At 40.2% G+C, this 16,612-nt stretch overlaps 2 protein-coding genes across 5 annotated transcripts in view; both read right to left on the reverse strand.

Annotated features, from left to right (window-relative positions):
* Positions 1-63: 63 nt before the first annotated feature.
* On the reverse strand, positions 64-9,924 carry ccdc62 (coiled-coil domain containing 62). The gene is made up of 13 exons (XM_028026055.1): positions 9,503-9,924; positions 9,352-9,392; positions 9,063-9,194; positions 7,415-7,607; positions 6,617-6,783; positions 5,657-5,758; positions 5,401-5,572; positions 4,584-4,715; positions 4,227-4,285; positions 3,331-3,431; positions 2,986-3,124; positions 658-837; positions 64-565 (listed from the first exon to the last, which is right to left on the reverse strand). Exons 1-13 carry the CDS (start codon positions 9,558-9,560, stop codon positions 500-502), a joined length of 1,542 nt encoding a protein of 513 aa, XP_027881856.1. The 5' UTR covers positions 9,561-9,924; the 3' UTR covers positions 64-499.
* A 1,699-nt stretch (positions 9,925-11,623) lies between these two features.
* The window catches only part of clip1b (CAP-GLY domain containing linker protein 1b), a 35,838-nt gene continuing 30,849 nt past the window's right edge, over positions 11,624-16,612 (reverse strand). For all 4 annotated transcript variants that reach the window (XM_028024918.1, XM_028024917.1, XM_028024915.1 and 1 more), the window contains one exon: positions 11,624-16,364. In XM_028024918.1, coding sequence (XP_027880719.1) covers positions 16,130-16,364 — 235 coding nt within the window. In that variant the 3' untranslated portion in view covers positions 11,624-16,129. The remainder of the gene's footprint in view (positions 16,365-16,612) is intronic.

Raw genomic sequence — 16,612 nt, forward strand, 5'->3', positions numbered from 1 at the left:
CAGAGCACAAACAACCACACATTAAAAGTAGATCAACTAAATAAGAACAGGGGATATGGAATGTAAAAGATAAATCTTTATTTATTTTTTTTTTAAAAGTAGTGTGAGATCATCCAGGCAACAAGACGTAAAAGCAAGACAGAGCTTTAGGTATTTCCTGTGAGTCACCATGTGAAGGCAGTGGAACTGGACAGACCGCACAGGACTCACCAGCCCTGCAGGACCGGTTTCACGTCACCCCCACTTCACACAACACTTTGTGTAAAAACCACTCATGGTTAAAAGAAATACTCAGTAAATCAGATTTACAATAGATTATAAAATTGTACAAAATATTGAAAATATAAGATAAAAAAACACTGAAGTCATTTTATTATAATTTTTTTTTCCTGAGGTAAAAGCAAAGGTCTCTTCTTCTCAGACACAACAACGCCGTTATTCGCTGCTCTGATTGGAGAAGTTGAACGTTCATGATTTATAGAGGAAATCCACTCTTTGGTCAAACCCCTCCGTCTCGCTGGCTGACATTGTGATGGAGGCAGGCTTTGGGTGGAGCGTCACTCGGCTGTTGGGGGGGAAAACAAAGCGGTTACATCTTTACACGCCCAGACTTGGAGGAGCTTTTACACCATCCAGGTTGCCACAGCCTCTCTGTACCGCGGGTATCGTGGTGTTCGGGTGGTGGTGGGCTGTGTGTGGCTGAGCGGTCCCACAGTTGGGTTTACAACCTGTGGAGACGTGACGTCTTAAGCTGCTGCTGCTTTCGGGAGTTCCTGGAAGCAACCTGGAGTTGCCCAACGCCTGCTGTAGAGAACATGCTGACAGCTGATCGGCAACCTGATGAGACGCAGACAAGAGACTCAGTCGTTAGAACGCATAAAGCTCCAGAGTAGCACTTCATATGTTATATGTTCAGTTTAAATCCCTTGAACATTTTGATCTTTCACCAGCTTCCCAGTCCCTGTTGAAGAAAAGCATGATACTGCCACCACCATGTTTCTCAGTGGGGATGGTTTGGTTGCAATGATAGTTTCCCATGAGAAAGCATCAATATGATGATCTGGGCCGATATTGATATCTGATATAAATATCACTGATTTGGCCGATTACCGTTATTTACCAATATTATATATTTCCGTATATCTTTCACTATCCTTTCAACACCGATTGCAGTTTTCTTGCCGATCACTGATTACCAATCTTTAAAAAGCCCGACCTGCCGATACTGATTTTGGCCGATATTCATTTTTTGGTCTGAAATGTTGCTAGATATAACAAGATCTCCCAATCTCTTAAAATCAAGGAAACTGGGGCCAATTTATCAACTGGTTGATTTATCAGCTGGTTGATTTATCAGTGCACCCCTTCTTTTGGCACCTAAAAAAATTTAATTAAAAGAATAAACCACTCTGCTGACTTCATCACTGCTTTTCTGGATTAGTTAAACACCCTGCTATCACTGTCACATGACCAGTCCCCTCCTCCTCCAACAAGATGGAAATAAGTATCGTTTGTTGATATTGGCCTGGTTTTATTTAACTGACTGATATATTTTAAAAAATGACTAATATCGGCCGATACCAACGTTAATCCCATTTCCTGCTACACAGACCTTTTTTTTGGGAACTTTCTTATTGGTCTCATCGTGACCAGCCCACCATCCTTAACACATGTCTGCTGTGTCTCCATGGCAACTGGCTTTCTTTCAGCAGAGGCAAACGTCTTGCAACTCTTGCATAAGATTAATTAGTATCAGTAACATTTGTTTTCCTCGTCGTTGCATTGGAAATTAGCAGCATGTTTTGTTTACATAGTTTTCCACAAATAAGCATCCCATAGGGGAAAATGTATGTTTGATTTTTGTAAATGTTTTATGTTTTGCTTTATTTTAAAAATAAAGAAAAAACTGATAAAGCGGTGGCTCATTTAAAATGACTATAATTTTCCTATAGTAGATTTTTTTTTTTTTTACAAAAGGTTATGTAACTCTAGTCCGAAGTTTTATGCAGCCAGACTGAAGGCGAAAACGGTTCTCTAGGATCTCTGGCCTTTCACATTTAACACTATAAACAATGTGACAAAATGTGAAGCTGAATATGTAAAACCATCATGAAGTCGTCGCCTTTGGCTGTGAAAATGTTTCAGTAACGTTTTGAGGGTTTGGTTTGTTACCTTCAGGATCGAGACAAAGACTAAATGTTGCTTCCGGTTCCTATAGTCTTCATACCAAGCCTTGGTTTACTCATTCGTACAGATATTAAAAACACATTCTTAACACAAACACTCAGATTAGAATAAACCAAAAATACTATCTGTACAGTGTAAAAAATTTAGTTTGTTGTTTATTAAAGGGGCAGTATTATGTACATTCCAGGCATATGGTATTACTTTATAGCACAATAAAGTAACTATGTTAACTTCAAATATTAAAAATGTTGTGTATATACATCAAATATGACTTAAAAGAAATTTGACTTTGTAATTGAAAACCTTGGAATTGGGCCTCTGTCTCTTTAAGAAGCTCTTGCTCTTTCTGAAACTTCAGGAAGTCATCACAACATGGCTCCTCTTTTAACCCTTTAACAACGTTTTTACCAGCTTTTCACTAAGAAGCAGCTCCTACAATGAGCTCAGTTCCAGCAGGTGTTTGCTAATTGCTGCTGGCTAGTCTGAAGGAGCTGACTGGGGGAATCGCAAGGGGATTGGTGCTCTGTTATGTGAAAGTTGAAGCTTGGACACAGCAGCTCAGAGGAGGAGCTGCGTCTTAAAGGTGGAGCTAGGTCCACCCAGGCGACTTTGCACAGCTGAGTGGTTGCCATGGGAGATTAAGGGATTTATCAAACAGGCATGAAAGAATCAAAGCAACACTCCAGGTATGTTTTTGATGAGGGAAAAACATGACATGATGTAAAACTGGAAAAAAAAGAAGAAAATCGATTTTACACAGTACTGTCCCTTTAAAACAGGTTTTATCAAATATCTTACATCCGTCATGTTTGCTGGAAAGCCTCCAGGTTTTCTGTTGGAGTCGTGAACGCCAGCAGCTGCTGGTGAGGTTTCAAGATCAGGTCTCAGGTTCTGCAGGGACCGAACGTCCGCACAGTCACAGGCCGATTCGTCCTGGCTGGGACACAAAGCTCGTTAAGGCCGGTCACACCTGCAGGATTCAACGCTCCACCACATTCACTCTGATGTTTCTAACTTTGAGATACATTCAGCAATGATTGTTGTCTTCTAGCAGATCAAAACTTTCTCTCAAAAAATTCTCTAATTTCAGATTTTTTTGTTGGTCCTGGAGGTATGAGGTAAGGAAACTGATTTTCTTGTCACCTGCTGGGTAATCGCTGATGGTGTGTTTCCCTCTGAGCTCTCTGTGTGCTTTCTTGGTTCAGCCGCAGCAGCTGCAGGTCACTCCTCTGGTTCTCACACACCTGGAAAACACACACAAGCAGAAAGATCTTTGCTGCTCCTTCTTGTGTTGTTCGCGATGAGAAGTGCAGCACGTTTCTCCGGTCAGAGGTAAAGTTCCACATTTCTCCAGGCTCAAATTTGAGTTTTTAATCTACGCTTAGACACTGATGGAACATTCATATAAATATGTGAAGTTTAATGTTAGGTGTTTCTTAATGTATAAAGTTTGGCAGACTAACAGATAGATGGATTGTTTTCAATGGGATGCAGAATAAAGTTAAGAATTACGACTCTTGTCCATATTTTTTCCTACATATTCAGACCTGAAAAAGACTCAAATCATATTCTTAATTTGATTTGACAAATCAAAAATTTGCAAAAAATCCCCAAAACTATTGCAAACTTCTGGAGGGACTGAAAAGATGTTTAATATTATTTAATTTTAAGAATGTGTTTATATTTTAGCAGTTCGTTAACGGGTTTTAGCAATGGATTCTGGCACAACCGGCCCTTTAAGAACATTCATGATCTAGATTTGGCCCAAAATTAAATTGAGTTTGACCCCCCGGATGCAGAGGGAAAGACGGGATTTAATCTGTGTTTGTACATTTAACGTCACGCCTGCAGTCGCAGCCTTTATGTTCGCGACAGCGAACCGGAGCCACGTAGTGAGAGTGAGAGCGCCGCAGAAACACAGAGAGGCATGCAGACGAACAGGAAAATCACCTCCAGACGGGGCAGGAGGAACGAGGAAAAGACACAAGAGCGCTTCAGTAACTTTAGCGGCGGCTGCTCTCTGTCATCCGGCGCCGTACCTGCTGCAGGCAGAGCAGCTCCGACATGATGCGCTCCTGCTTGGAGCGAGACATCGGTATCGGCCATTTTTAGTCATTTTGTAACATCAGTATCAGTGAGTAAAACTGAGCCAATATTAGTAGCCAATGTTTATTTCTATCTTGTGGCCATTTTGTGAGTGTGGTTGACCATTTGGTATTGGCAGCATTATGAAGTGTTTAACTGAAGCAGCGAACAATGTGAGCCAAAACTACAAAGCTACAATGCTATCGCGATAAACGATAACATTGTAGCATTGAGACCACTTTCAGGTAATATATTCATGAATTGAAATCTCTCAGATGAGGAATATCAATCTGCCTGAACCTGAGGGGTTTATAGAGAAAGAAGCTGGTCATGTGACGTACCAGTCAGGGCCAGGTCGGTGTGGAGCAGCTGGAGCTCCTGCTTCAGACGGATGATCTCCTCTCTCTGCCTGCTGCTCTGACTCACCTGCTGCTGCAGCTCCGCTGCAAACACAGCGACACGCAGATTAAACGCGAACATCTCGGTCAAGAAACATACGGACATACAACTGATCCGTTTATGGTGTCCGGCACACAACCAGCCTCTAGGTTCGTCCTTTTAAAGACAAAGACTCTCAGTTGTTCTGGATAATAAGATGAAGAAACTGCAACTTGTAAAAAGAAATAAACACATTCATCCGGATCACAGTTTTTAAAACCTTCTTTAACAATAGTTCAACTTTTCGAAAGGAAAATATCATTTGTATTCATTAAATGCATTTCCACACATTTGTAAGGTTACTGTGTTTTTATTTACTTGCTCACATAAAAGAAACCAGTGCACCATTAAAGCATAAAGGGCAGTTAACTCAAGGAATGAAAACTACGTCCACACATGTTTGATAACTTAGCCCAGAAACAGCTTTTTCATGTTATTTTCTTCAAAACTTTATCAGCATGAGCGCAGTTGCAAAGTTACATTTTGTTCTTTGATGATCAGAAAACATCATGTCAGTAATGTCGCATCATTACAGATGTGAAAGAGTCCACACACTGACCAACATGCTTGAAATCATTGTCTTCTTTTTTCTGATTGGTGATCGGCTCGTCAAATACTGGGAAATCTGATTTGTTTCTCCTATAAAAACTAACAGCTCACAGTTTTCTGACTGAAGTCGTAGTTTGTTACCTCTGAGCTGGGAGACCTCGTGCTTAGCTTCTCTGTAACGGCGCTTCATTTCCTCCAAGTCTCTCAGCAGCTTGTTCTCCTGAGAGCGACTCTCTGCCAGCGACGTCTCCAGGTCCTGAAGCCTCGCCGACAGCTCCAGGTTACGACCGGAGGCTTCGATCACGTCTTTGTCCTGACAGAGACACACACGGAGTAGTAATAATAACGTCACATGTGTGAGGAATGTTGGATTAAGTTATGAGTCTGAGGGATTTACTTTTAGCTTGAGCATTGAACTCAGTTCTTCCTCTCGGACCTGCAGAGAACCAACTTGTGTGGACAGAGCCATGACAGCGGAGCTGAGGCTCTGGTTCTTTGCCTGGAAAATATCACAAACCACTTAAAACCAGGCCTCATTCTTCCAGCCGCTCTTTTTCATTGGCTGCCTCCAAAATATGTAAGAAAATATTTGTTTGACTGGGACTGAGGTTGGATAAGGGAGGGAATTGGAAGTACAACAAAAACGCAGCACAAGTCACAATTTTTCCAAACTCTTGTAAAATTGTGAAGGTCCACCATAAATTGATATTTTCACATTGACAGAATATAAATTAAAAAAAATTTTAGGCAATTAATTGCATATGCATTTTTTTTTACATGCAAACAGTCTGGCCAGAGTCTATGTGTTTGCACATTTCTGGTACAGCGGCTAATCTAACGCACAAGCAAAATCCAGCAGCAATGGACGACAAACCCGCTCCCATTGGCCCACTGGGGGTTAGTTTTTGCTGTAAAACACAATCTGATTGGATACTGGAAAAGACTATTGTCATGTTCAAGCTGTGCTAAAAGGAGTTAGCCTATCAGTGAAATTATTCAAGCCTAAAATAGCACATCAATGCTAAACATGTAGCAGTAGCACAGACAATGCTAATGTTAGCATCCACAGTCCACATTTCCAGAGAAGTTTCCTTCCAAATAAGTAGAATACAAATTTTTCTGATGGTTGAATAACCTGAATAATGGATAAAAATAACAAATATATTTGTTCTTGAGTCTATTTATTCAACAGTCATGCAGAATAAAGGTGTTTCTGAATTGAACACGTTTATTATTTTGTCGATATACATGTTTTGATGTACCACAGACGTTGTAATTAACTTTGTTAAAAGTTTTAATTGAGTCCCGCCACTACTGCAAATACAAGCAGCTGTACAACGGGGCGGACAGACGTTACCTCGTAGTCCTGACACTTTTGGCTGACTTGCTGCTGTTTCTTTTCCAGCTCACACAGCAGCTGCTTAGCATCACCAAGCTCCGTCTGCGCCTCTTTCTCTCTGCTTTCCACAACCCACACGTGTTTAGTCAGGACACCCATCACATCGTTGCACCTCTGCAACTCATCTGTGAGAAACACGCAACACACGCAACACACACACACACACACACACACACACACACACACACACAAGTGGCATTTGCTAAATGCCATCAGGTGAGAAAACAGATTAATCTCTAAATAATAGTGACTGGTCTCAGAAGATTAACGCTTGCACAGTTTCTCATTCTGCTGTGTGTTGGTGTAATTCAGTTCATGCATTTTTCAAAAGCGCCTCCAGGAAGCCATTACAACATGGCTCCTCTATTTTTACCAGCCTTGCACTGAGCAGCAGCTCGTATAATTAGCTCGGCAGATGCTCAGTTCCATCAGGTGTTTGCTAATTGCTGCTGGCTAGTCTGAAGGGGCCGAGTGAGGAAGTTGTGGGAGAGGGCTGCTCTGTGTGGCGGAAGCTTGGAATCTGTCGAAGGAGGAGTCGCGTCTTGAAGGCGGTGCTAGGTCCACCCAGGCGTTTTGCACAGCTGAATGGTTGCCATGTATGAAAGAATCACGGCAACGCTCTAAGCAAGTTTTTGAACATAAAGCAATCCGATCCTCCAATCAGATTGCTTCATTATAACATGATGTAAAGAAAGTATTATGTAAAAAATCGATTTTCCACAATACTGGCCCTTTAAAGGCATTCTGTGCTCTCACCGTCCAAACGAGAGCACCTCTGCTCCAGCACCAGCACAGTCTGGCGGTCTTGTTCCCAGGCCTGGTGCTGTCTCTGATGGGAAGCCGACATGGCGTTCAGCTCTCGCTCTCTGTCCTTCAGCTCGGCCATCAGGAGCTGGAGCTCCCTCCTCTGCCTCTGGATGGTGGAGCTACTCAGGTCTTTCACAGGAAGCTTCATGGAAAACATCAAAAGAGGAAGGAAGCAGTCAGGTTTATTAGTTTATTAACCAAGACCATCCGTTTTTGAGCAGTCTGGAAAAGAACTGAACTTGATTTACTGTATGTGTTTTAAAAGGTATGGGTAAATATGGAAATATATTTCTATTTCCAGATGTTGTACTCTACCCCATCGTCTGAAAGTTTTTTAACCATCCATCCATTCATTCATCTGCTAATAATCCCACCTTCTGTCCATCATCTAACTATTCATCCATCCATCTTCTCTTCCTTCTCTACACTCTGTATGAAATTGTGTCAAGATATTTACAGAAACAGATCATTGTTCCAGAAATTATTGTGATAAATGATAATATTGTTGTTTTTAGATAATTTCCAAGTACATTACTGGTAATGGCAAAACGATCTCAAAGATTAAATAAGCTTTAAATTCTAGTGGACTTTTAACACTGGAACTGGAGGACATTTAATTATCCAAAACAAATAAAACAACAGAAACAACAAAGAAAATTAATTATGAAATCTCTGTAAACAAAACTGTCCTTCAAAAAGACAAAAAAGGTGAAAGTTGAGACCAAAGCTCCAGACTGAAGACTTTTATCATCCAGAGAGAAACAATAAAACATTCAGATGGAAATGTTTTGACTTCAATTTAATTTATCGCGCAATTAACTGATTTATTATTTATTGCAACCGGCCTAAAAATAGATATGTAAAACTATATAAAACATTCAATTTCTCTTCGTTACCACTTTTATATACATACTCCATTACTTTATTCGGAAACTAAAATCTACATGGAATACATTTGAAAATATAAGTTTACATGCTGTGTGTAGCGTCTTTCCTTTCATTCACTACTGAACTTTTATGACATTAGCTGTTAGCTCTCCATTATGGGTTTTTTTAAATTTCCTCCCATATTTGGTGGAGACATATCCTTAATGTTAGGGCTGCTCAGTGGCGCAGTTGGTAGCACTGTTGCCTTGCAGCAAGAAGGTCCTGGGTTCGATTCCCAGCCCGGGGTCTTTCTGCATGGAGTTTGCATGTTCTCCCTGTGCATGCGTGGGTTCTCTCCGGGTACTCCGGCTTCCTCCCACAGTCCAAAAACATGACTGTTAGGTTAATTGGTCTATCTAAATTCTCCCTAGGTGTGAGTGTGTGTGTGAATGGTTGTTTGTCCTGTATGTCTTTGTGTTGCCCTGCGACAGACTGGCGACCTGTCCAGGGTGATCCCGCCTCTCGCCCGGAACGTAGCTGGAGATAGGCACCAGCAACCCTCCCGACCCCGTTAGGGACAAGGGTGAACAGAAAATGGATGGATGGATGGATATCCTTAATGTTTTAGTCTGAGTATATGTTCTATTTAAATTATCAATAAATAAAACAACAACTTGTCATCCGTTGTTGTGATAAATAAGATGTAGACAGAAGCAAGTTTTGACCTCACCTCAGCACTTTGCACATTGTGACCACAGCAGGAATCTGTTGGGACTCCAGCAGAACTCTGGACCCACTGTGCTGGCGAACCTCTGCTTGGACCACATGGCTGTTTGCCATCAAGTGGAGAACCACCACCCTTCTGAAAACCAGTAGAAAACACACTCCTTCTGGTTATCACCAGGAAACACAACCCAAAGACACAATCACTTGGGCCTCTTAAGAAGTTGTGCACATTTTTGACTATGTCCAGACCGGAAATGACACAAGATTTGACAGGACAACAATAAAAGCCAGACCTCTTTAACTGGAGTGCTGTGCCACAGTGAAGCCGGGCCGTCTGAAACAAACAATGAAAGTTACATGGCTGGAAAAAAAAGTCCATCATAAGCGGCAAAACGCTGCGGTGGAGCCGCAGCTTCAATGGACGGCGACGCGTCAGCTGGTTACCGTCTGCTCGCAGAAAGGCGCTGTCGCCGGAGGCAAACAGTCTTCTTCTGCCGTCCATGATGTCACAGCTGATTCCCGCGCCTTACGTCACATCCACGTTCAGCGCGTGTTTATTCTCCTGCGGCGTCATTCTCGTGGTTGAGCTTCGGCTGACGGCATAGCGGAGAGGAAAGGCTGACAGCTGGCTTTAAAATACTAAACCACAGCGAACGCACCGCAGCCTCTACTGACGCAAACCTGACTGTGAAATAATCTAGATTAAACCAATGCAGCGGATTAACGGTATGAAGGCGATGGAGCATAAATATTGTAAATTTAAACGAAGTAGCAGAAATAATGCGACAGGTTATGTTGCTGCCTTGAGCTCCACGAAGCGTCTCACCAACTTTTGAGACAAATGACGTACAGATGCAAAGACGTGACGTCATTAGCGCTCGTCCAGCCTGGCATGTCAGAGTAATACAGGGGAAATTTCAAAATAAAAGAACATTTTCTCTCTGACTCGTCAATATCGTCACTAAAAATAACGGCCAAAAGGGATTTTGGTAATAAATAAATAAATAAATAAATAAATAAATGTTGAGCATAATAACAATTGAACAACATACAAAGACGTAAATTCATAATGTATCAAGTAATACTGGATATTTACTGGGAAATAATAATACGGGAACGAGACTTGACAGCTGTGAAAAGATAATATTTTCAGAAAAATTACTATAATGGATTTATTTTTTACTAATGTTTTGCTTTGAAAAACATGTTAAAAATGATTTATCTGTGGAAATCTTTTTTTTTTTATGACTACGGACCAGTTTGTTGCATTTTTCCACTGGTATTTGAAACAATTACTACACCAAGCCAATTATTGTAAATGAACTTCATGTCTCAAGGATTACTTTATGAAAGATTTGCTTAAATCAAATTAGATTTTTTTTTCTGAGCTTTTATCATTGAACACAAGAGGGCGCCATTTAGAAGGAAAATCATCCATAGAAACTCTGGGGACAACTGGGTTTGTAAATTCCGCATTAAATAAATGTCTTCACGTTTTATTAAGGCTCTGTAAAATAGTTATTCTCTCATAGTTATTTATGTATGCGCATATGTTCACGCTGTGACAATCTACAGATACATTTTGTACCTGCTTCACATTTTTATTCTAATTTCTATTGGGAATTTGCTAAAACTCAAATGGGACCACAGAGCATGACGCTTTGGGATTATTGTTTCTGCCATGACTTCTCATTGTATGTATTTGAGAAAAGAGCATCTATGCGTGCCTCCATGCCATGCTGCACTCACTGTGAGTTTTTAATGGAAAGGGTTACCGCCTTAAACGCTAGTAAAGTGTACAACTTTTATTGGCGAACATGGTCATTTAGTGTTTGGACACACATAATGGAGAGAAATACCCTAACAGCTGGAACCGCTATTCGCCTTTTAAAGTAGGGGGGGGAGAAAACCAGGCTCGTTATTCCTCTCCACTTAAAATCGTTGCTGATAGTTGAGGTGAAAGGTTACGATGCTGCAAATGCAATGTTTAACATGTCTCATAAATTATAAAACGGCTAACAAGTGGCAAATTCAATTATTTAGTACAATCAGGAAAATGTGTTTGAACAAAATGTCCTTTTTTGAAGCATTGATACGCTTTTAAAAAAAAATTTCATTTGAGCTAATGAGGTCAGAAAAAACAGTTTACAGATAAGTCTGATCGAGGGATTGCAAAGAATCACCAGAATAGCCGTAGAAATAAAATAATTTAAAAAGCTGTTCAGCAGGTATGAGAACTACTTAACGATAAAAGAAAAATAATTTTGATCTTTGAAAAACTGAGAAGAGTGACAGTTGTTGCTTGAAATACAAAGAGAAATGGTGTTGCTACTTCTGTGTTACATTTGTGTCGATTAAAAGGAAAATGTCAAACTAAACTATTATTGATGCATGCCAAATATTTAACTGTGCAGAAGGTATGTTATGTGAGACTTAAGGGAATTATCCATGTTTAAATGTTCTTTTTAATTCAGACTCTTGTTTAAAAGCTAATCTTGTTCCTGCAGACTAAAAGATGCTAATGGATACGGCCGGAAAAGCTAAAAAGAAATCAGGACAACAGAAAACCCGTCGTAGAATTTCTATTGGACCGTTCAGGAATATACAGTACATAGAAAACAGTGACATTTTACATCATATCCACGTCTGTAAAATACTTGTCTGTGCAGATGTTACATATATAAAACATTACACCAACAATTAGAGTCATCACTTGAAAAGTACACAACGGATAGAGTTTTCTACAAACCGTTTTCCCACTGGGAGTGTAAACCTCTAGACTTTCAGTTTTCTTAACTGGCAGAAAAATAAAAATGCAGCACACGTTAAAAGCTGTATTTCTGTTTTATGGCACCGTGTACACATGCGTCAGAAGGAAACCTCTGATTAGTATTTACAGAGACTAGTGCCAACAGTTCGTTGCATCACTTTTACACGGGAAGGTTCAATATGATCCAAAAAATTTGTGCTTTAGAACAAAACATGTCCAAAGGTGGTTGCTACAGGAGTTTAATTTAAGGAAATTAAATTCCATCTTAGAAAATCTGCGTGTGCACGTGAAGCCTTCAACAAAAAGCTCAAGCTAGCAGCTTGTTAGCTTTTGCTCAGCTAGAGCACAGAGTGAATATTGAGCTCCAAAGCTAAAGTTCGTTTATGACGCCAATATTTATAACTGGAAAATAAATATAAACATGACATAAAGCAAAATAAAAAAGACAAAAGTATGCTTAGGAAAAACAAAGGCTAACTGTTCCACTTTTGATACTTTCTTTAAATTTCATAAAAAGACTATTTTTGTTGAGCATTTGTGGTAAATATGACAAATTTCCAAATTTCTACTGTGCTGGTGGATGGGAGCAACACACACTTTTATCTGGAATGTCAAAAGGAACAGAAGATGCTTTCTGGGTAAATTTTAATGGAAGGAAAATACCTGCAGCTCCTCATCCACCTTCATTTCCAACCAGAACCACAAACTCTCAAACAACCCCTCTGTCATCAAGCTGCTCATAAAACCATCATGATTTGGACTTTTTTTTAAGAAAAGGACATTTTACAGCGACAACAAAACTATGAGCGGTACACATAAACAATCGTATTATTTGCATTTGTGCTTTTGTGTAGCACATGTTTAAAGGTTCTTTTGCTTGTTAATCTAGGCTCAAACAAGTCTACATTTAGACTCCTGATAAATATTGAAAAACCGAAATTAGACATAAAAAATGTTCAATTCTAGATCAAATACATACCAATTTTAGTCTACATATGTATGGGCCATATGCATATGGCCAGGAGCATTTAGATATTGCTTAGGTGTATTTTTAACTAAATAAATGCTTGTTGGGTATTAATCCCATTCTATTTTAGCTAAATTATTTATATATGTACTACTTAATTAAAAAACATTACAATTTCAGTTCCAACATACACGCACCGTCTCTAACCATCATGTTCATGGAGCATTATTTCAATTAAATCATCATAGGTGTCTGTGATTAGCTGAGGCAAGACAAAAAGCATTAAAGCTCCAGTATGTGAATTTTATAAGAAATACACATTTACATATTTGTTAAAACTGTCACTATTAAAAAACACAACAGATAATCTGTAAAAAAAAAAAAAAAAAAGAACACTTCTACCTTCTAGTACTAACTACACCGGTCGGTCAGAAACAACCAATCAGGGCCAGGAGGAGGGTGTTAGCGCTGTCAATCATGCTCGCATATGCACCGTTCATACTCCCCTCCTGGCTCTTTGCTACATTACAGCGTCTGCCCGCCATGAATGCTAAGGCTAGTTAACATGGCCGCCGAAGATGGCTGATAAAACGTTTTCCTGTAACGGTGAGCTGTTTCTCTGCCACTATGGTGCGTTCACACCCAACGCGTTTTGAGCATCAGGCTCATCTGGGTAACATTCAAAGTCTATGTGGAGGCGGCATTTGAACCGTTTGGAGCGTTTGACGCGTCGAGCGCACCCAACACGCCCGACGCTCCACAGAGACTTTGAATGTAAACCAGACGCGTCTGACGCTCAAAACGTGTTGGGTGTGAACACACCATTAGCGCATTTAGCAGCGAGTACAGGAATATGATTGACAGCGTTAAGACACTCCTACTGGCTCTGGTTGTTTTTGACCGGGAGCTGTGCATTTTTGCAGATCTCTATAATAGCTTATAAAGAAGTTGGATGAGATGGCAGATTATCTGTCTCATACCATACAGTCAGGACATAGTGACAGTTTTACCAAACATGTAAAAAAACTGATTTTTATATATAAAGTTACATACTGTAGCTTTAAGGGCAACGTCGAAATACGGAAATCTAAAAATCACAATAGGAAGAACAGAATGTCTTGAATTTTCTTCTAGTTCTGAAAGTGAATAAGCGTTACAACCTAAATGTCGACTCTTAGCTTTGGAGAGCAGTATTCCGAAAAACAAAAACAATAAATGTCACAACTGCAGACCACAGCCTGCTTAAACACCAAATCTTTAAAGTGGAGAGTGCAACACCAGGCTGGACGCCACGTCCGTCTCCTGTACTACAGTACGGTAGTCCTACTGCAGGCGTTAAACTTCACCAGTGCTAGCTTATTTCCCTGTAAGAACGGTCGCTGGCTTTCAAAACATCAGGAGACAAATAACAAAACGTAACTTCATCAAACCTCCCGTCACTTTCACCGGCAGCGGGCAGGAAGGTGAAAACGCAGACATGTTCCTCCCTGACCTAGAAGACAAGAAGCTGAGGAGACGCGTGACGGACTAGAGGGTTGAAATCTTAACCTTAAAGCAAGCTCCGACAAAAAGCTCCCCTTAAAGCTGTCGCAGAAATGTAAAGCATTAAATGTAAAGCAGTCGGTTAAGATTTTTTTTCCCACCCAAATGCGTTCTGCGTCTACTTTCTACAGGCCAAGAGTAGAACATCACCCATCGTTTCCATCAGGTACCATTCGGTGCCGACGTCGGTCAAACTACAAGCGTTTCAAAAAGTTGGTATGTTTTTATAAACACGTTGTAACATTGCGGAAAAAAAAAATGCAGCCGTTAATAAAAAAAATATAGAATTTAAATCGTAATAAGTCATAGCTTCCGAAATAAAAATGGTTAAATAATAAATCTGTGCTCAGAGGATACATAGAATATCGCTGATATTTTGATCAAAATATGTGCTATGAAGGTATATTTAGTGGATAAAGTTGTAATATTTCCAGAATAGGAAAATGTTTCAAGATAAGCATCACTACAAAGCCTGGTTTGTGAGCTGAAGTCTTGCAAATTAATTCATATTCCTCACATGTTCTGATGTTATAACCACAAATCTTATCATACTTTAATGGGATTTTATGAAATGGAGCAAAAAACAAGAAAAAAAGACCTGGAACAAAAACCGACAATTCTTATTAACAAGTAGAAATCTATATCTGTATTCAAATCTCTTCACTTTAACGCCCCAGAATAAAATTCACTGCAGCAAATTGTCTTTAGATGTGAAAAGGCAAATATTTACAAATAGTTTCGTATTCAGCCTCAATCGCTCCGATGCCCCAAAATAAAATCCAGTCCAAGAGATTCGCTGATACGAGAATAGAGTCCATCTGTGTGTTACTGAGCCTCAGCATAAATAAAGCTCCTGAGGGCCAGAGGTTTGCTAAAGAACATTAAAGTTTGTGGTTATAACGTAACAAAATGCGGAGAAGTCGTAGGAATATTCTTCCAAATTGACAACAGCGTATGAATTTATGAATCTGGTTTCCTCTTCTCCATAAATGTTGTCGACTTTCCCTTTGTGCTCCAATTATTGTCTTCTTGTAAGAAAAATTAGATATTCCTATTTAAGATTTTTACACCGATTTGCTGCTGCTCTCTTGAAACAAAATATCCACATTTCAACTTTTAATGTTACATTTGTTAGATTTAATTTTTTAATAAAAGTTTTTCCTCACGTGTTTCAAGGAGTGTTTTACACGCTCTTATGTATCGTGTTTATTGCAGATGAGAAAAAATAGGCTTGACTCACCCTCGTTTAAACCGGACCAAGACGTTAACTACAAAAAACCGAGCATAAATCGTTTATTTTATGCGTCATGTGGCAGTGCTGCTGATTAGTTAACGGAAACAGTGCAGATCTTTGTTTCCCTTCAGTTTCAACTGTGCGCCATTAAGTTGCATCACCTCGTTGCCGGAAACAAAAGCCTAGAAACGACACGTGGAAAATCACTTTCACTTAGTAAAAAAAAACAAAAACGTCTAAACATGTAAAAATAAAAATAAAAAAACAACAAAAAACGAGTGCAGAAAGCGAATTTCATTTGATAAAAACATCAATATTGCACCGACGAAGCGTATTTGGACGAGCATTCTGCATCGCAATCAGAACCCCGTCTTTCAGAGGACCAAACGGGTTACGTGAGGAGAGTCGATCGCAGCTCTACGCATCAACACGGTATAAAAATACATTATGGAAATAATCTGAGGAATTTATTGGAGCAGGAGCGAAAGAAATGCATCAGGCGAAGGAGCGGGAGGGCGGCGGCGGCGGCGGCGGCGGCGGCGGCGGAGGAGGAGCGCCTCAGAAAGTCTGGTCGTCGTTACACGACTCGGTGGCGTGGCCGAAGACCTCGCAGATGTCGCAGTAGGGCCGCTCGTCGGCCGGGTTGCCGTGGTAGGCGGTGTGAGGTACGGAGTCGGGGCTCTGCGCCTGCGTGGGGCAGTCCTCCGTGTCGTGGAGGTCGAAGCAGTCGCAGATATCGCAGAACAGTCGAGGAGCCGACTTCTTTTTACGCTTTGGTACCGCTTCCTCGAACCTGTCAGAGAGAACAACGAGAGAACCGACTGACCGTTTAACAGATTTATCGCTGGAGATGCTCTACGGAGTGATGCTTGCTTCATACAGTTTTTTTTTTTCTTTGAGTTGGCAGTAACTTTATAGAGGATAATGAACTGTTTTTAAATTTTAAACGTTTACCTCAGTCATTTATAAAAGTCTGGATAACAACATAAGAACAGTGAAAGGGTAAGTAGGTTAGGAGAACATTTAGACTTTTACATTCTG

This window comes from Xiphophorus couchianus, chromosome 8, assembly GCF_001444195.1.
Source record: "Xiphophorus couchianus chromosome 8, X_couchianus-1.0, whole genome shotgun sequence".
In the NCBI taxonomy this organism is placed as follows: domain Eukaryota; kingdom Metazoa; phylum Chordata; class Actinopteri; order Cyprinodontiformes; family Poeciliidae; genus Xiphophorus; species Xiphophorus couchianus.